Raw genomic sequence first — 22,651 nt, forward strand, 5'->3', positions numbered from 1 at the left:
AAAATACACTTGCCAAAAATTGACATTTCTTCAAATGTCGGGTGTTAACCTCTTTAAGATCATAGTAATATAACCGTCTGACGTTTTGTCGGTGTTAGGTATTTTATTCAATCAATGTATACCTACATACTTTGTACACACAGATGAACTTTACATTTACTTATACTACGTTTTCGTCACCTTTCTTTTCTTTTCGGAGTGATATGTATTGGTTATTTTAGCGATACGGTATCATGTGTCTGCAGTCATGATGCATTTTACAAGAAAGATAACTTCGCATAGCAATTTGGTGTGTAATGTGACATTCTTTGGAAGGTTACGAAACTATCAATCTTATCCTATATCCTTTTTTGTGCACGTCCTGGTATATCGGATATATATTAATATTTTATCCAGAGAAACCCCTCCCAAAAAGAACACACACAAAAAAAGAAGAAACAAAGCATATGAGCTGAAAGTATGTGGGATTTGAGAGAGAGAGAAAAAAAAGAGGAAGAGAGAGAAGTCCATCGATTCCATTGGCCATCAAACTTTCCATTTTTACCATTTTTATACGAAATATAATTTTGAGTTTCATAAAAAAGATTTCATTTGTTAAAGTGCAGCACACACACTCAAGGTCTTCTCAGTGCATATTGCTGTGTACACATAGTATTTAAGCTATAAGACAATAGTGTTTGGTATCGGTAAAAAGGAGAGTTTTAAGAGCTTACCTTTGTTTGGAAATGTCGTCTGCCATCTTTTTTTGTCCATGCCAATAATTGCAGTACTTTGAGTCAATTTTTTTGATTTTGAATATAAAAGAGTTTGTAGATTGGATTTTGCTATCTTTTGTCACTCTGAAGGGTATTTTATGAATTATTTTAAGATAAGTGCATGGTATTTATGTAAGAAGTATAGCTAAATGGATTGAAGAAGGAGAAAATTTTTGTACGTTAGAATCTAGAAATTTTACTAGCACAATCATACCAAGATTAGCGTGTAATGATGGGACAGTAATTTATAAATAATCAGAAATATTAAGGGAAATAAACATATTATATGCACAGTTATACTAAAAAGCAATTTAAACACAATAGACTTGCACAATGATCTTGGTATTGAATATGTTCCAAAACTTTCAAATAAAGAATCTGAATTACTAGAAGGTAACATTACTATTGAGGAAACCTCCAATACTCTTTACAAAATGAAATCAAATAAATCCCAGGATCTGATGGTTTTTCTGCTGCATTCTTCAAAATGTGTTGGAAGTATATTGGTCTTTTTGTAGTTAGTTCTATTAACTATGGGTACAAAATAACAGTCTATTACACAAAGACATGATATTATTACAGTGTTACCAAAAGGTGACAAGCCGAGACAATATTTGAAGAATTGGAGACCAATTACTTTGTTAAATACTGTGTATAAAATTGCATCGGGCTGTATTGCGAATAGAATGAAAAGATACTTAGACAAAATAATTAATCAAAATCAAACAGGTTTCATCCCCAACAGATATATTAGAGAAAATACAAGGCTTAATTATGATATAATGCACTACACTGAAAAAGAAAATATACCTGGATTATTAGTACTTAGTGATTTTGAAAAAGCCTATGATACTCTTTCATGGACATTTATACAAAAAAGCGCTAAAACTTTTTAATTTTGGCCCTTCGATTAGGAATTGGATATCGATTTTTAATACAGACATTACATCTGCAATCAGTCAAGGTGGTAATCTCTCTGATAGAATCATTATTCAGAGAGGTTGCAGACAAGGGGATCCATTATCACCATACATAGTTTCGATATGTGCGGAAATATTAGCAATCCAAACTAGAATGAATAAGAATATCAAAGACATTACTGTAAATAATGTAGAAAAAAAATCTCATAATTAGCTGATACTACATCACTTATCCTTGGTGACAGTAAAGAATCTCTCGCAGAAACCTTTACAATTTTAGATTATTTTTCAGAAATATCTGGACTACATATCAATTATGAAAAAACTAATGTAATATGGTTAGGTTAAAAATAATATAGTAATGCAACTTTGTTGCCAAATTACAGGCTTAGGTGGGGTACCACCAGATTTACTTTGTTAGAAATACATTTTGACATGGGATTAGATAAGATACCACAATTAAACTATGAACCAAAATTAGTACAGATTAAATCTATAATCAAGTAATGGGAGGAAAGGCTTTTAACTCCCATAGTGAAAATTACAGGTATTAAGACATACATCAAACTTGGTACACTGGTACATCTTCAGGAGAAAATAACCCCCATTGTTTTGGAGGTCACATGTTTAAAGATGAAGGGTCAAACTGGACATTGGGATATACTGTCAGATTAATATCTTGAGACCCCTTTGCTTGACAGACATTAAACTTGATACACTGGTATATCTTGAGGAGAAGAGGAACTCTAATGATTTTGACAAATTGTCAAAGGTCAAGAATCAAACTGGACATAGGTATAATCTGTCCGTTCAATATCTTGAGAACCCTTTGCTTCACAAGCATCACACTTGGTACACCGGTACATCTGCAGGAGAAGATTACCCTATTGATTTGGAGGTCACATGGTCAAAAGTCCAACTGGACATAGGAATACGATGTTAGCAATATAACCGTCTGATTTTTTTGCGGGTGTTGTGTAATTGACTCAATCAATTTATACCCACATTCTTAGTACACATACGTACACTTTATAAACACGTATACTACGTTTTCGTCACGTTTATTTTCTTTTCGAAGTGATATTTATTGGCTTTGTTAGCGGTACGGTATCATGTGTCTACAGTCATGATACATGTTTACAAGAAAGATAGCCTCGTAGATTATTTTGGTGTATGAGGTGACATTCTTCCGTTTGGGAGGTTAAGAGAAGCCGTCAGTAACCATTGAGAAATGTCTTTAAAAAGTGGAAAGTGCAAAAATCACAAATCTGAACGAAACCCTCACATTTTTGTGTATAGTGATAGTAAATATTAGAAAAGTGAAAATGACTGAAATCACCCATCATATACCCTTGGCAAAGGACCGTACCCACAGTTAAATCATTAGATGTTGAGTTTTTAATCTTTTTGCAAATATTTCTAAGAAAACAATTTTCTAACAATGTACAGTGAACGGAAATTCAAGAAAACACTTAGATAATTGTGCTTGTGTTTACAAAATATGTATTTTCTTGCTTATTCTTAAAAATAAGTCATTAATTAAGGTAAAAAGGATATTTATGACTTCTTTTCAGGCACTATTTTCTCCGAAACGCAGCAGGGCTGATATTAATTCTACATGCCGTTTTTAAGACAACTATTTATACTACCAATATAATAAATAAAAACGGTTAAACAATTTATCCTTTTTTGTAAAACTCCTCAAAACTCTACACTAGTGCCAAAACATTCTCCATGGTTACTGACAGCGTCTCTTACGAAACTACCAATTTTATCGTACATCAATTGTTTCTACTGACAGTTCAAACATTTTAAGACAAGCAATTAAGAACACTCTGCTTATCATTTTTCATGTGTTGACAGTAAATGTGCTAGGATTTCTTTGTTAATTTGGTAATAAATAGTTAATGTGACTAATATTTGTTTTACTTAAAACAGAATCAAATGCCAAAATGGGCGCACATACCTACTTAATAAGTATAACATCTGGTTGATTGAAAAAAAAAGACTATATAACATATATACATTTCCCTTTAATAACCTTGAACTTTATAATTTTCATCATTCATGTTTTCTTGGAAGGGAAGTATACAAACTCAATGACTTTAAACGGAATTATATTGTTCTTTTGTAAACAAATTCAACATATTTAATTGATGGAAACGATAGATACAGATAGAACATTCAACCTATATTTCCTTTAGGAGTTGTGATTTTGATCACTGTTCGTTACCTTCAACTTTTTACCCTACTTATATTTAGTGTTCCAATATTTGGAAACGTCATTTTATTCATTGTGTGGAATACACTTCACAACACAAGATAAAGATCAGATCACCTTTGGATCGTATTTCAATGATCTAGTTGACAAAGTAATCTGCTTTGCAACTATTCCTTGAAAGGTAGTTAACATGTCTCATTTCGGTTAAAAACACGAAAGGTTGATTCTCAGATTAAATTCATGATATCAATCACTGTTCGTTATCCTCGCCTTTCATTAATATCATTTTGTACACTAGAACACGATGGTTTGATTAGATATCAAGGTACTGACTATGCATAAAACTGTATGCTCCTCTTTTGCCATTGTTTTTCAAATCTCTTTCCACTTTCAAACATAATGTCAGTGATAATGCTGAAAATATTCTTATTACAGTTGTAGTTCACTTTTGATCATAATGCTTATTGGGAATCAATGTTTTGCTGCCACGGCGCTAAGTTCTAAACACAGGTGTAAATTGTGGCACTCATCACCGTCTGGTAAGGTCTAAACAAAAGTGAAAACCTCTCCGCTGAAAACAAATAAACAAACGAATTAGTATCATGATGTATCGGTACATTGCTCTCTCTCTCTCTCTCTCTCTCTCTCTCTCTCTCTCTCTCTCTTCTCTCTTAATATTTCGGATCTGAAACGACGCACGTCGAATAAGAAATTTATAGAAACCCTGAATAGGCCACAACACTGCTAGTTATTTAAACCTCAAATTTTCGATGCAACCCACGTCTTGATCAAGAAGCATATCGTATGGATTGGTGATTGTATTGTGATATTCATTTGCTTGTAAATTGGCAGTGTTTTTCTTATCTTAATCTTGCTTTTACAGTAATTTCAATGTCGTTGTCGGCACTGTTCATAATAATTCTGAATCCATAATGATATGAATTGCCACACAGCCTTTTTATGTCCGAAGAGGGGCAAATTGGTTTGCACCTGTCGGTCGGTCGGTCTGTACACCATATGTTGTCCGATCAAAATCTTGAAAACCATTCACTTTATGATGATGATATTTCATATGTGGATTGGTTATGAGTAGAAAAAAAAACCTAACGTTTTTCAGGTCAAAAGATCAAAGGTCGAGGGTCAGTCTACTCTGGACATAGGAATATAATATCCGATCAATATCTAGAGAACCCTTTGCTTGGCAGAAATTAATCTTGATACCCTGGTACATCCTAAGTAGTAGATGTCCCCTATTGATTTTGAGGTCAAATGATAAAAGGTCAAGGGTCAAACTGGACGCAGGAATATACTGACCATTCAATGTCTAGAGAATCCTTTACTTGACAGACATCAAACTTAGTACACCGATACATCTTCAGAAGATGACCACTAGTTATTTTGAGGTCACATGGTCAAAAGTCAAGGGTGAAACTGGACATAGGAATATATTGTCCATTCAATATTTTGAGAACCGTTTGCTTGACAGAAAGCAAATCTGGTACACTGGTACATCTGCAAGAGAAAATGACCCCTATAATTCTGAGGTCACATTTTTAAAGGTTAAGGTTCAAACTAGACATTGGACTGTACTGTCAGCTCAATATCTTGAGAACCCTTTTCTTGATAGACATCAAACCAGATAAAATTGGCCCCCGTGATTTTTGAGAAGTTGAAAATATCAAAGTTGATAGATTACCGGAAAAACGGACGTCAGATGACAGACTTGAGATTATAACCCAGGAACCTCAGGTGTGCTTATTATTGGATGAAAGGTGAAAATAACGAACAGTAATCAATCTCATAACTCCTATCAGCATATACAAAGTAGGTAGTTGGGCAAACATGGATCCTGGACACACCAGAGGTGGGATCAGGTGCCTAGGAGGAGTAAACACTACCTACAGGGCCCCTGAACTGCATGAACTTGAATTTGTACTACCTGAAGATGTATGTATATTAATGTACATGTAACTAATCACGGCCCTGCTGTTCTTGAAGAAAATTTTGAAGATTTTGTCCTATATCTCCCTATCTCTACCCCCAGGGGCCATGATCTGAGCCAATTTGAATCTACTTTATATCAGGGAGCTTAAGGAAAATCACTCTTCTGACCCACTGGTTCTCGGGGAGAAGAATTCTAAAGAATTTCTCTATGTTACATGTATAACCTTTATCCCCTATTGTGACCCCAACATACCCCCTCCACTATGTCAAAAAGCGTTCATGTAAATTTCAGTTTTTCTGGCCCAATGGTTCTCGTGAAGAACATTTTATATGACCCACCATATATTTGCATTTTTGCAATTATCTCCCCTTTGAAGGGGACATAGCCCCTCATTCAAACACATATATTATGCTATATTGAGATACAAAGACGGGTATCAAAATTTGTATCCTGATATACTGGTACATGTACCGTTATGTAAATTACCATCTTTCATACTTTCACACACTTGATGTCTAAATTGAGAACGTATCACAATGTGTATATCATAATAATATAATTAGTATTGCATCCTTGTCTCTGATTGGTCAAATTCCAATTGAGGAACGCAGGTTATTTTTGCATAACCTAGTTTGGTATGGGGGTATGGGGACACACCCCCTTGACAACCAGAAGCCAGAACTATCTTTTTTTCTCTCTCTCTAAATTTACATCACAGCACTGTTGTCAGCCTTCTGTGGAATAGAAAGTCAACGTGTACAATAAGATACTTCGGTTTGATACACACACTGTTTTCTCATTGTCAATTAGCATCTACCTGTACGCTAATCACTGTTGTAAATCATCTTTCTCTGTATGATGATCGCATAATTTTAAAATAGATTAAAATAAACATATATTCGAATTAATGATTTACCAAATAAGAATGGTCCTGTTCATTTTCAAGTACATTTCTCATTGAGGAAAAAGGGGGAGGGGGTCAGTGCTGATCCGCCTTTCACCAAAGAAAAAAAATCATACGTCACATTTTACCACATGACATTGACATGTGGATCGCGATTTTCCACTTGCTTACATATTTTCTTGTGTATTTTTATTTTCGCGGATTATAAAGCGTAAACTGACCCAAACCAGGTTATACTCGTATCATTTTGCCCCAGAATTAAAGTCATTCCTAAAATATTACTGTAGTAACACTTTGAATATTTTCCTCGTTGAATTCATCTTTCCATATCTATATATATTTTTTATGTCAGCCTACAATTTTAAATAAATGACTTAGTATTCACATTTCTCTGTTAATTCAATCTCTTCCATTAGTGCCATTTCTGTAGATTCCCTGGCCACGGACTGGACTACAGTTCCTATTTCTGTCTGGCGACGGGAAATGGTTTTGTGGCGGATTGCGGGTATATCTAGTGATGTAAGAAAGCTATTAACTTGTATCTCTCCCAATCCTGAGTGAACCATTGCTGGAATCACGATTTCAGTCCTATTGAATATATACACTGTAGCATTATATAGAAAACAATTTTTGAATGGGAAGACAGTAATATAATTCTGCATCATTCAGAGCCCCCGGAAGGATTTTCTAACATTAACAACAAATGTTTATAAACTTCATTTTTTCTGTCATTGAAATAATTAATCACAATTGCCTCTACCCGAGGATGCTTTTTGTCCAGTTTGTTTGAAACTGGCCAAGTGGTTCTGGAGAAGAAGTCGAAAATGTGAAAATTTTACAGTCAATCAGACAGACAATTGGTGATCAGAGATGCTCACTTGAGCTAAAATAAGTTGCATTTCTTTATGAAATTTTATTAAAGATAAAAATTCTTCAATCTAAAGTAAAATCAAAATTTCACTTGTAATCAACATACCAATTGCTAGTTTTGTGTTTGCATCCCACACTCTTCCATGTTTCTTTCCTGTGGGCACATTGTTCAGGTATTGACAACATGTATTTGAACAAGGTATCTATTAAAAAGAATCAATTAATTGTATAGTTGTGTGTGTATATACATAAAATAAGACATACAATCTTAATGAAGTTTGTGTCGCTATAATAAACAATATTACACAATAAATAAACAATATCAAATTTTACAATCAATATTATATGTATTCAAGATTATTACTTTAGGGGTTATTTTGTATTCAGGGTCCTGTATAGAAACTGATTATCAATAAATAACATTTACAAGTATAAATTTTGTAATAATTGTTCTGGTTTTTGGGTCAATGGCATAGGTAACATACAGAATTTGACCAATGGTTGTTGATTGTCTACCATGTTTAGGGGCGAGATCAAAAGATCAATGTCAGAAACAAAATCAAATCTAAATAGTTAGGGAGAAGGAGAGTAAAAACTCATTTAATTTTTTGTCATCCGACATCGATTTCACTTTAGTGGAAAAAGACAAGTGGCTGTTAAAAACAACATAATAATATTACATTTTAAGGAACATTCAATAGTTTTATTGTACACTTTAATTTGTGAATAAACAGTAGTAAAAATGTAATAGAGTGTCATTTAGACTTGCATGTTTTTACTTGTTTTAAAATAGATTAGTTTCAACATTCATAATATTTAGATTTAAGTGGGATATGGGATTTGTGAAAACTAATATGTGAATTTAGTTTTTTGTCAGACATGGAACATTTGATCTCGCCCCTTAACATGATAAATGATTTAAAAATTCCTCTCAAAACTTAGAGGTACACTTGCATTAAATATTTGATGTGTGTCTTGCCCAAACATCATTTAGTATTAGGACCAACATATTGACAGGTGCAATTAAACCTAGATACATTGTACCTTGATGATAGCCGATAGTCCATAAGTCTGGATATCAACAGCATGGGTGAGCTGCAATGGCATGCCGCAGTTTAGACAGGTCTTTAGAGCATCTGCCAAACACCCCTAATTCTACAGCTTCCCTCCCATGTCTCCAATCTTAGTGGATTTCACCATCTGTTCCGCCACAACCTCTTCATGGTCAACATCCGCAATATTAGGGATACATGTACCTATTCAATCATTATATATATATATATATATATATATATATATATATATATATATTTACATTTGCAACTGTTTTCTCCTACATAACACTATTACAAGCAATACGTATTTATTTCTGGATAAATCTACTACGGGGTCAACAGAGGTCACGGCTGTGCGTATGAACATTTGTTAAAAGTAGGTAACAGGTACTACTTTTACTAAGGCAATACACATCTAGCAATCGCTCTCATTTACTACAGAAATCTATCAATAGATGAAATCAACATCACAAAATGTATTTACGGTTTTATTTATATTCCACGCAGTGGACTTTCATCCATAATTGATAAAAGCATTTCTGTAAACAATATTTTACTATTGTATGTCTAATTTTTCGTTTGCTATGTACAACTTCACCCTGGTCATCGGTGATGCGGAATTGTACCTACTGCTAGACATTAGGCTTTTATTAGCAAAAATGTCATTCACAGGATGTATGGCCGATAAGTCGTCAAAGTGTATTAACTAAGACCTACACACCACACTGCTTGGAACCGTGCCACAGCAGCCATAGGTGATTGATGTCGGTTTCCAAGTTTATGTCGGGACATCGAAGCGAGGCGTCGTTAAAAACCTATTACAGAAATTTATCGAGTCAAAAGAAGCGTTCAGTGAGTTCATGTTTGTCAACAATTACATACCCAAATTCAAACAGTCCCTTACCTTCGTGCAGTTCCACATTCTCTGCGATGTTCAGTTCTTTCCGGAGATTCATCTGAGAGCTGCGTCCTCTGTCCTGTCTATAAATGATTTGCCTACACCTGATGACTGCCCCCCCCCCTTCTTCGTGTTCCTCTATCTCAGTCTTCTGTTAACTCCGTAATATCCACAGAATATCTTCCAAAGTCGGTCTTCAACGTCTTTCACTTTTCAAAAGTGAAAGCGCATCACAACTGTAAGTGTAACATTGCGCACCCTGGTTTAATTATAATTTCCCCACCCCCTAAAATTAGACATATGGAAGAATTTCCTATTATATGCTCCCGAGTTAATGTATAAGTATATGTTGATATACTTGCTTTCTAGCTTCTTAATAATTAAGACAGTTCTTCATTTTATGGAACTTTGTTTTGTGTTGTCGTCATTTTGAACATCTATGACGCTTCGTTGTGGACGTCAACAATTTGAAATGTATGGAAACGTGTTGTTAACACAATTCAGCAATGTTACCGACCAAAAAATGTTTCGGGCTTTATGGAATTTGATCACGTGACCAACCCGTATTTATATCCCGATAAATATTTTAAAATGATACCTTATTTCTTAAATATATATATATATATAGATATACACTACTCATCATAAATGAGTAAACACAAAAGGTTTTAACACAATTTGGCATGAAATATATTCAATATAATGAAAAAGAGCCAAATTAATTCACTGAGTATAACTTTCAATTAAGCTCAATAAAATAATCATTTAAGGGTACAACTTCAATATATGTGAAACAATAATGGACTTTCAATATTTTGGCATAGTCTGTTAAATCGTGATATTGATTTATTACAGTTGAAAAATAAAAGGGTCTTATAAAAGTTACTATATTCACATCAAATGCAAAATAATATGTATTGGTAAATAGTTTGAAATGATTTCAATTAAAGTTCACATAAAATCTATTTAGAGAATTCAAAAATTCAGAAAATCTAGTATTTTAATAAATATAAGGATACGAAAAGTTAAAAGTCCACCGTAATATATTTATTCGCAAGACTTATGTATTTGCTTCAAAAGATCTGTATCTATGATATAACAAATGTTTCTTTTATGCACAAGTAAATTAATTTGCTGCGTCTATACTTATTCACGGTGAGTAGTGTATGTATGTATATATATATGTATGTATGTATATGTATATGTATATGTATATATGTATGTATGTATGCATGTATGTTACTGTATGTATATAGGTATCCATGTATGTATATATCTGTGCATGCATTTCAAAATACTAGACTCTCTTACAAGATTATGCATATAACAAAAAAGTACATATTTATTTATCATATTACCATGCTTATCATTTTATTCACTACAGGAATCGGGCAATCTTTAAGCATGAATCTAAAAAGAAGCAACATATGATATAATAATATCAAATGTCTTAATTGCAGCAAAATTACCATGTTTGCTTGACAATTCCCAAATATTGTTTACATGATATAGATAGGACAATTATATTTTACTCTCATATGGTATCTGAAACACAAAAAGGTGAATAAAACTAGATCTCATCATTGAATCTGTCTACATTGTCTAATTGACATTTAATAGTAGACACTTCGGCCAAAAAAAAACAACAAAAAAAAAAACAACAAACAACTAGATAATACTTACATTATAGGTGAAAGAAAATTAGAAATGTTGAATAAATTTCTCTAATAAAGCGTCTTGGTAAAAATATTTAGTGTTGTAGTTAGAGTCATAGTGTTGAAATTGCTGGGCTAAATTAAAAGACTTGGCAGAAAATTAAATATTTTCTTGCATGATCGAAAAAGGCCATGGTTACCTTAGGATTTGATTGTAATAAGCTATCAATTAGTGTATTACTATTCCTTTGCAATAAAATATTTTTTTAACCGGAAGGTGTGTGTGTGTGTGTGTGATTTGAATTATGTTTTCATGATTTGAATTACTGAACTGAAAAACAATACTGATACATCAATGAACCTCGGATATTTACATGAAGTGTTAATATTGGGGCGTAAGAAAGCTGAGTGACAATTCATATTCTTTTCATTGTTCAACACATTCATGCTTGCATATAACCTATAACTCATGAAAAATAACCTTTGTTTTTATAATAATTCTAAACTGATTTTTACTTTTATGAAATCTAAAACATTTATCACAAAACATTTGATCTGGATGAAATTCTGTTCATGATTTCAAAAACTTTTACTAACACCAGTTCCAGAAAAAAATGCATTATTAGCATTCCATTTCCTTATATATTCCTTTGTAAGAATGGAACAAAAACCTGTTCTTACAATCATATAGCATATGTATGGCTGTAACAGGGAAACATAAGGTACTGGAACCAGATATTGGAAATATCTGTGCTGTTAATGGTTTAAAAGTTACTATGAATTGAATCTTGATAAGTGGATGAAAATGATTTAAAGAAGTGGTTGTATTCAATGAATCATATAGTAAAATAAATAAAAGTTGACCCATTTATGGCACTATGCTATGTGTTGCACAAAGTGAAAATAAATCAAACTATGTCACTGGGTTTGCATAATTTGTATGCGGTGGTAGATTTTAATAGTGTCTTGTATCTATTTTCTGTACTGCTGACATCAACTAAAACAGAAAGAATCTTACTCGTCAATTTATGTAAACCAAATATCCGCCACTGATCCATTGTGTATATTCTAGCTTTATATACCCCCCTAAAATATATTGAAAATTTTTTGAGATGTATATTAAAACTTGACAAATACTTTAACATATTCATACTCAGACGCTTGTATCATACACTTAGTAGGTTACACTAAATATTTCAGCTTGGTCTAGATCTGCAAAGTCGATCTATGAACAATCAGCTGTTTGGTGTCCCTCGGATTATCCTTCGAGATATCAAATATTTGTCTTATGTATAATCGTCAGATCGTCAGCTTTGGTACAGAAACCATAATTCTTATACCCAAATTAAAGACTGTTATGTTCCTTTAAGAGATATGTTTGATAATTCCTTTTCAGACCCTATGTGTTCAAACTCAAAATGTTCTGCAAAAAATTGCAAAACTTGTGATATACTGATCACTAAAAATTCATTTAGTAGTAATGTAACTGGACGTACCAAAACGTTTGATAATCTGACTTGTAAATCTTCTAACATTGTCTACGCCATTGAGTGTAACCTGTGTAGCTTAATTTATGTGGGAGAAACCAAGGGTTCACTTAATAAAAGAATATCGGGGCACATATTTCAAATTAATGATGGTAGTAACCAACTTCTTTACAAGCATTTTAATGCACCGGACCACTCCATCTTGTCCATGGGGGTAAGGATTTTAGAAAAAAATTACGATCACACAAACAATCCAACATTAAGCACCTCTTTTCGTAGACAACGAGAAGATCACTGGATCAGGACCCTAGACACTGCATTTCCATATGGATGCAATAATAATGTATATGATGTGGGAAATTTGACCAGTCCACAAGGAAATAACGTGAATGTGATGGGACTCTTTTCCAATACCCAAAGACGGAAACGCAGTCATGGACATCGTTCATATAAAAGATCAAGTATAAATGATGTCACGTTTGATTCACTTTTGCCTTATGTCAAGAGACAATTAGTTCCACATCATATTCGTACAAAACTTTACTCTATTCCATTTAGAGTTTTACACACGTTATTTGAAGAAGCTATGGCTAGTCTATACTTGGATTTTTCAACACCTGAATATAGACTGAACTCTATGATTATGGATGTTGCCTACCACAGGCTCTATAAACCAGCACGGACCATGGTAATATTCCTTCCAAATCATGCCGACAGTTCCTTAAGCTCAAATTTACAAACAAAGGAATAGATGCCGTCAACATACGCAACATTTTTCGTCATAAAAGGGTTCAGTCGTGTATTCCAACTTATTTCAAGTTCAAGTCTACAACCTGTATTTCCTACAGCTATACTTCTACTATTGCATCCAAACTTTTTAATTATAAACAAACTTTGCAGTGTCTAGATATAGACCATCTTATACGTAATCCACCAACATGTTCTTCATCTTCTTTCAACTATAGTCCAGCTGGACATGTCATTACTGGTGATGTTGATATAGTTGAAAATGAGGACATTAAATCACTTATTCTAAAAGGTCCTAAATACAGAGAATCTCGGTCTTTTAATTGGTGACAGAACTTCATCTCTATTATGAATTCTGTCGAAGATTATGCCAGACGATGGGCTAAATATGAAAAAGAAGAACTTGATACATTGTCAGAATTGGTTAAAAGCATAAGAGGGATGTTAAAATCCCGCATTAGACATATGAAAACACAAGTACGTACTATCTATCCTTCTGTGTTTAGTAAACCAGAAGTGATAAAAGAATTAAATAGGTTACATGAGGAATGTTTTGCTTCCAGCTGACAAAGCTAGTAACAACATTGTCTTTGTTTGTAAAGCCCATTATTACAACTGTGTTTTAAACGAACTTGGCATTAATCCCACTTTTGGTAATCATACTTATACTCCAACTCCCCTTTCAAAAGATGAAATTCTTCAAAACCATGCTTCAGTTTTAGACACATTTAATATCCCAGTCAATGGATCGAATGAATATGAGTTACCGTACCTATACTGGATTCCTAAACTACATGAAACTCCTTACAAACAAAGATACATCGCTGGATCCAGTAAGTGCTCTACCAAGCCCCTATCTTTGCTACTCACGAAAATGTTAACAGCTGTGAAGGAGAAACTTCAAACTTACTGTGCGACTACATATGCCAGAAGTGGTGTTAATCAAATGTGGATTCTAAACAATTCTAAAGAACTTTTAGTAAATTTGAAATCGCAGAATTTTTCTCAAATCAATAACATTAAAACCTATGGCTTTTCGACACTATACACGACCATTCCTCACGATAAATCAAAGACTAGACTTTTCTCGACATCATAAGCAATTGCTTCGTCAACAAAAACGGAAAACGGAAATATCAGTCATTCAAAAACTTACTTTGTTAAACACCACCCTGATTCCACGCACAAGTACTCTGAAGTTGAAATAAAAAAATATGCTAGAGTTCCTCATTGACAATATCTTTGTGGTCTTTGGTGATCAGGTCTTTTAACATTCTGTTGGAATTCCCATGGGCACCAATTGTGCACCTTTGCTAGCAGACCTGTTTCTTTATTCATATGAAGCAGAAATTATTCAAAAACTTCTACTTGAGAAGAAAAATATCTCGCTGTGGCCTTCAATTCCACATTTAGATTTATCAATGACGTTTTGTCTATTAACAATGATAACTTTCATTCATATGTCGATTTGATATATCCTTGTGAGCTCGAAATAAAGGACACCACAGAGTCGTCCCCTTCTGCTTCATACTTAAATATTTTATTGAAAGTAGACATTAACAGCAAACTAACAACTCAACTTTATGACAAACGGGATGATTTCAGCTTCTCCATCGTCAACTTCCCATACTTATGTAGCAATATTCCATTATCATCTGTGTATGGTGTTTATATATCTCAACTGATTCGATATGCAATATCTTGTTTTGCATATAGTCAGTTTTTAAATCGAGGTAAGCTACTGACAAACAAGTTGATGGTACAGGTGTTTCAACAGTCTCAATGGAAGTCAGTATTTCGCAAATTCTATGTTCGTTATAACGATCTAGTTCGTCAATACAACATGTCATTGGGTCAAATGTTGTCTGGCGTGTTTCATACTGATTGTTAAGCCGTTCTTGGCACACTGAGTTTGCTAAGAATAGCTAAATTTACGTCATCAAAATATAGGACTCACGACGGCTGTGACCGATATATTTTTCTCACGTAGAAGTTTTTGAATAAATTCTGCTTCATATGAATATAGAAACGGGTCAGCTAAGAAAGGAGCACAATTCGTGCCCATAGGAATTCCAGACTGTTGGAAGACCTGACCATGAAAGACCACGAAGATATTGTCAATGAGGAACTCTAGCATAATGTTATTCAACTGCAGAGTAATTGTGCGTGTATCTAGAGTGGTGTTTAACAAAGTAAGATTTTGAATGAATGATCATATGAGCTGTAGGAGTTATAAGATTGATCACTGCTCGTTATATTCACTTTTCATAGAACAAATGAAAAACAGATGTGAACAGACCGACCACAGGCTATTTTAATTCTCCACTGCATGGATATCAATTGAAAACTAATGCCGGGGATTTAAGGCTAAAAATGAGAACGTGTTTACAAATACTAACTCACAAAATACAACAATAAGTTAATTTCTCTCACTCAAACTGCCCAGAGACACCGACAAAAACAATAATCGTCCCCGTCCTGAAACACTGATATAGAAAACCAGTCGTTCATACCCAGATACACCGATACATACAATAATCTTGCCCACCCTGAAACACTGATATAAAAAAACCCAGTCGTACATACCCAGATACACCGATACATACAATAATCTTCCCCGCCCTCAAACACTGATATAAAAAACCAGTCGTCCATACCCAGATAAACCGGCATATACAGCATCAAAAGCGGTCCGAAAGGGAAGGGCGAAAACAACAAAAACTGATCACTTATAAATCCTGAAAGGAGTACAATATTAGGTACAGAACAAACATGTGCCCCTGTGTGCACAAGAGGATCAATCAAAAACTTTACGTCTTTTTTTCTGAAAGTAGAAACTACAAGTTGTTGAATGTGATTCCATGCATAGGGTGGATATTGAAGTCTTATTGACCAGAATAGTTAAGGAGGAAATTCATTAGTAATTTTCATAAACAAGCTAAAAACTTGAATTCAATCGGTAATTCGATATTTAATTATACAGATATAAAAAAAACCCTCCGTTTTAGTATTATTTGATTATGCCCTTTTCTATATATTTATTGTTCTTTGTTTTAATTTGTTTTCAATGTTTTACATGTCAAGCGCTTGAGGGTAATTGTCTTAATTAGATAAATCGATATTTAGATATATAAAAATAAATATTAAAACTAGTATTAAATGTCCAAGTTGTATTTGGAACGAATACATGTACATGTACCTCCATTTTATAAGATCAAATTACACTTGAATGAAAGTGAAAAATGAATGAAATTAAAAAAATTGGACACACAAATTTTAATGTTTATGCATAGATATTTTGCAAAAATTTCAATGCGTTAAAATAATGTTTGCCATACTTAGTACGAGCTAGATTGAAAATGTATTTGAATTGGTAAAGTAAAGGTAATAATGTATTCCGGATAAAGAACTGCCGAATGTAAAATTTCGGAAAGCGAGGAATTCTTTGCACCAAAGTACTATGATGCAATGAGTATATCAGAGCTAAATTTTTATGTGCCATGCAATAAAAATACCACTATTTAAACGAAACTAATCTTTAAATCCGAAATGGTTTTCCCAATTACAGGGATCCTGATTTAAATGTCAATCATCTCCAGCTCAGTGGGCGCGCACGCGACGAATCACATGTGACCTCGTACGCCTGACTCTTAAGTAGAGTATTCAATAAATTTACCACCGTAAAGTAATAAATAACACGAGAGATAATGTTGCGGGCGGTTTAAAGATTTTTAAAGGTAGAGTCTTTTTTTTTTTTTTTTTAAATTTTTATGCTTTGAAGTTGAAATAGAAGAAACGGATAATTTTTATCTATTTTTTGTGTTTCTTTTTCGTTTGTTTAAATTTAACACATTTTGTTTGTCTGAGGAAGATTCGGTTCTTTTTATGTTTCTGTACTGTTATTTTAATTGCTATTCTGAATCAGAAACACTCTTGGACTTCAGTTTACATTTACATTGTAAATCCTGTGTTCGATAATGGTTATTGAAAAATAATTCGGAAGTACCCTGACCAACATTCTGTAGATTGAGAAATAGTAATGCTTTCTTCTATCTTAAAGGTGACAGTCAGAATGGCAATGCTATCGCTGTTAATCGTCGTTCTCATCTGCAATATTTCCGGTAGGTACTCGGGTTTTGTTACGTTTTGTAGTTTTGCTTAAGGTCGAAAATATGTTCCTCATTAATTTGTATATTTATGTCCTTTATCAATGTCCTGTGATAAACATATAAATGTTCATGCATTATTATATTTAGTTGTTAATTTGAATTAACATGTCGTCATGCACTGTAATGATAGGTTAATTTTTGTGAAATGTTCTTTCTCATACTCGCGGAACGATGGAAGAAAAGAATGTATTATTTAGATACATTTTATCTTTGATTTCATTTTTACTACTTGTAGTTCTATAAGTACAGTTTTTAAAAATTCTATATATATTCAGCATTTTCCAAAGCTTCTTACGTGAGGCAAATTCAATATCAACGATACATTAGGTTTTGAATTAAATAAGATTATTAGACCATGAGGTTTTCAATCTTAAAACTTCTTATATTCATGGACTTCTATACTGATTTTAGTAATTGTATTACATTGCATTTCTATATTTCAGAAGCTGCTTACTACTGCAACGTAGCAGGTATTAACTTAGAATCTAAAACAATGTTTTAAACTTTCATAAGATATATCATTGATACACTCTAGTTAATAGATGTATAAAATTAAAACATAATGTTTTCATTGGTTAGCATGGTGATTCCTATGTGAGTTGATCAACTATTATTTCTTTTTATGGAAAAAATCCATCTTGGAAGTTTATTTGTTTTCCTTTAAAGCTTCATTCAGAATGGATTTACTAATTTTAGATCCCTGTGCACATGCCAATGCATCTACATTCTTTGAACCTTACGCAAGGTTTGAAATTTGTCAGTATGACTCCAAATACGGGCTATGCGATCGTTATATTACCCCAGACTGGTACCGAGTGGAGGACGCCATGTTGACGGAATGTCCAAATCTTCTGAGCTGTGGCGCGCTCTATCCTGTTTGGTTGAATGGTAATACTACAGACGTTTTCTAGAATGTTGTTCACTTATATTATTCGATTTAGGCCGCAAAGTGTTTAGTGTAAATTAAAATATTTTGAATATACATAAAAAGCTAGATATTTCATATCGACATGCCATGTATTTTAATGATGTACTAACGAAAAATAAATATACACATCTCATGATATAACAAAACACAGTGTCCTATTATGGAAATAACTCGAGAAATTTATATTTCAACCATCGCAATTAAAATAAAACAAATTCTTCGCCTAAATATGACTTAATTATACACTGTTTAAATTAATGAATCTGAAGTAGTAGAATTCACAAATGATTTATCAATATTGTTCAACGAAGCACGAGTCCTTGTAATGGTACATTAAATATTGTTCATAATAATAAAGATACGAAGATGATGATAATGATGGTGACGGGGATGATGATCAATTTCACAAATGCATTAAGTTATACAATAAACTTCTCGACACACACTTAACATTGTTAATCGGTCATAACCACGTGATCACTCTGATGATTTGAATAGTATTATACCACCTAGATTTTGAAGAAATGTGCTAACAATAAAAATGTATATGTATAGTGATACGATGTGTAGTGTGAAACGTGAAGATAACGAACAGTGATCAATTTCATAACTCATATAAAGGTGAATATATCGAACAGTGATCAATCTCATAACTCCTATAAAGGTGAAGATAACGAATAGTGATCAATCCCATAGGTCCTATAAACAATACAAAATAGAAAGTTGGGTAAACACTGACCCTAGATATAGGATATATGGAATTATGTGCCTAAGGGGGAATAAGCACCCCCTGTCTACCGGTCATATTCACCATGAGCCCTATATCTTGATTAGGTAAACGAAGTAATCCGTAGTGAAAATATGATTGCATTGTTTGTGACAAGTTAAAAGACGAAGTTTAGTTCTCATAAGCACCTGGTCCCAACTCTGATGTTCCCAAAGGTTCGAGTTTGTTCTCGGAATTATCAATATTTAAGGCCTTTTTTGAGACTGATCACTGCTCGTTAGCATTGGAACATAATTGTTTTTAAATTTTTATTCACAGGATCTTTACCGACCGAAGCTGAGGGTATTGTAGATGCAAAGGTATGTAAAGTTGGTTTTGCTGACTGTTGTTCAAGAAACTATGACGTCAAAATAAGAAACTGTGGATCCTTCTATGCCTATTGTCTGGGGGCTCTTGATTCATGCTCAGAAAGATACTGTTTCGGTAAGATAATTATTCCTAAACCGGATACACGCGCTTCGCTTACGTACTACTAATGAGATGTAGCAATGAGATGTTTCAATATTTTCTGATATGCTGCCAATAACGATAAATGATATTGAAAAACAGAATTGGGACGTAGTGTAATTGATTTTGATATAGCCAAATTATCAGAAGCACATATTATAAGGTGATCATTCTTCCTGTCTTTTAACATGATTATCCTGAAAAGGAGAACAAGGGTCTTGTGAAGTTCCAACAACAACTCCCACAATGACGACCACTGCCTCACCAACAACCTATTCTGAAGGTAGGGGAAATGGCAATAAATGGTTGATTCAATTTATTGCAATACCTGACATCGACATTATGAATTTGTACATTATTGATTTCAATGATTTTGTAATAGATGGACTATCTTGACATGAAAACAGATATAACTAATTAGAACGGATTTTTTGTTTTTACAGAAGATGATGATCATAGACATATCAATCTAGAGATTAGGCTGGGCGCCATATTTGGAGTGTTGGTATTGATATTTGTTACAATGTGTATCATCTATAGAAAGGATATCACCTGTATGAAATGTTGTAGGAGGTTTGTATATCACAATACTTCAAAACAATACATTTCTACGCTTTAAAGGGACATGGAAACAATTTGATCTGATAATTTTCCACTTTATATTTTCCATTTTTAATGCTTAGAATGCTTAACTAAGGTCTTTGTAATGGTCAAGAAAAATTTGAATGTCTGTTGTCGATATACAATGTACATGGGAAATGCAGAGCACACGATTCTTTGTAATTTAAACAAGGGTCGTGCGACGTTTTTGTTTGCATAGGTTAAATATATTAGTAAAAATGTCGTTTAAAGCAGATATTTTCAAATAAGATATTTTCAATTTACAAGTTAAATCTGAACATAATTGAATAGTTTCTAGTGTTCTGAACATCTCATTTTGTTTTAAACATGCTATTTTCTATTACAAAATATATCTGTTAACATAAACAAGACACGTACCTTGTTCACATCCGAAAAAAAATGTGAGTGTTGAATCTCGCTTGTAACTCAACAACTGAAATTCAAATTTTGGTTGATCAATACAAATACTTCAGTTAAGCGTTGTAAACAATAACAACAGAAAAATAGAATTTGAAAATGTTCAGCTCAAATCATGTCCCTCTGAAATTAATGCTATGTTTGCTAAAATTGTAATAGGTGGGGAAGGAGGTTAAGTAAGTGAGATCTTAATTAAAAGAGTCAGAATACGGAACAAACAAGGGTGAATTTCAAATGAATGCTTGTCATTGAAAAACCTTCAGTTGAGAAATATAAATATCATATGCAGGTGATAATGGAATATTGCTACATAAATATGGGAAGGTACCGATGAAGAAGCTGAAATCATCCCGTTTGTCATAAAGTTGAGTTGTAAGTTTTCCGTTAATATTTACTTTCAATAAAATATATAAGTATGAAGTACAAGTGGGCGACTCTGTAGTGTCTTTTATTTCGAGTTCACTGGGATATAGCGAATCGACATATGAATGAAAATTGTTATTGTTAATAGATGGTACGTCGTCGATATATCTAAATAACGAATTGAAGGTCACAGCAAGAGATTGTTTTCTCATATAAAAGTTTTTGTTCAATACTTGGCATGCAGTGATATACTGTTTGTTATCTTCGCCTTTTATACTCTACAGTGATAATTCCTTATCACATGACTGCTAAAAAGATGAAAATATTAATAAATTCTCGATTCGTTTTCCATTATATTGTGGAAAGAAATTGTTTCAAATTCAGTGAAACACGCATACAAATTGCATGCTGGTCGTGTCTCGTTGCATATGGACACACACTTGTGGTGTATTAACATGTCATGGAGCTTTATTTACAAATACACACCATCACGGTCAATGTTGCTATGTATCCTCAGAACAAAGCATTAAATTCAGTTACTCTATAATCAGCGGATGCTTTATGCATTTAGAATTATTTTATTTTAACTCATTTAGTATGATTATTCTATTTCTCGTAGGGGTAATAAATTAGGATCGACAGAGGATTTCACGAGAAAAGGAGGTTTTGAAAAACAGGATATACAAAACTCAGCTCACTCGCGGGAAAACGCACGCTGCTGGAGCCCCCCTCCGCCTTATTCCCATTAGCCATGGACACAGACAAGAAAGACCTGTAACATTTACAACCTAATAAAATATTTATGTGTTGCTTTCCCTTCTATTTCATTAAAAGCGTGTGATTTGTACATCTACAAAACCTTATGTCTTTTTTGTTCTGTTTCAGTAAAATTATGTGATTTGTAGATTGGAAAAAAAAATGAAATCAAGAAATCACGTTTTCGCACGGTGTTTTATTTAGAATGTTTCTTCGCATGGGAGTGCATTGGTGCGATTGGAAATATCTAATTAGGAAACATAAATTTCTTATAAATGCATATCAACTAGTTTGTGTGCACTCGTCCTATCATATTAAATATTCGTATAAACGTTTCTTTATGACTTCTTAATCTACTTTGATTATTGGGTACTAGCGTATATACGCCATCATGATTAAATATACGTTATGTGTAACTATAGATATGTTCCAACCTTCTGATTATAGTAATAAAACCGATAGAGTTCTTTTCGATGTTGAGTATTTTATTCAATCTATTTGTACATGCATACACATAAACATTCATGCATACAAAATCTAAAACATTCATGTATACATTCTCTCTCTCTCTCTCTCTCTCTCTCTCTCTCTCTCTCTCTCTCTCTCTCTCCCCACACACACAAAACATTTTTTAGAGAAATTAAATTAACACAGTTTCATGAATTTACTTGTTCATCAATCTCACACTAACAGTATCTGAAATCAC

The 22,651-nt window shown here is 33.2% G+C and overlaps 1 protein-coding gene across 2 annotated transcripts; it reads left to right on the forward strand.

Annotated features, from left to right (window-relative positions):
* The first annotated feature begins 17,118 nt into the window (after positions 1 to 17,118).
* LOC125674308 (oncoprotein-induced transcript 3 protein-like) lies at positions 17,119 to 22,403 on the forward strand. 2 transcript variants are annotated; one of them, XM_048911448.2, is made up of 8 exons: positions 17,119 to 17,194; positions 17,518 to 17,578; positions 18,070 to 18,096; positions 18,323 to 18,514; positions 19,600 to 19,764; positions 19,994 to 20,071; positions 20,232 to 20,361; positions 21,809 to 22,403. In XM_048911448.2, exons 2-8 carry the CDS (start codon positions 17,530 to 17,532, stop codon positions 21,936 to 21,938), a joined length of 771 nt encoding a protein of 256 aa, XP_048767405.2. In that variant the 5' UTR covers positions 17,119 to 17,194; positions 17,518 to 17,529; the 3' UTR covers positions 21,939 to 22,403. The 2 variants fall into 2 exon arrangements, with proteins under 2 accessions (XP_048767405.2, XP_048767406.2); XM_048911449.2 differs by having other exon boundaries at positions 20,232 to 20,293; positions 21,809 to 21,935.
* The last annotated feature ends 248 nt before the right edge of the window (positions 22,404 to 22,651 follow it).

Source organism: Ostrea edulis, chromosome 3 (genome assembly GCF_947568905.1).
Source record: "Ostrea edulis chromosome 3, xbOstEdul1.1, whole genome shotgun sequence".
Lineage (NCBI taxonomy): Eukaryota > Metazoa > Mollusca > Bivalvia > Ostreida > Ostreidae > Ostrea > Ostrea edulis.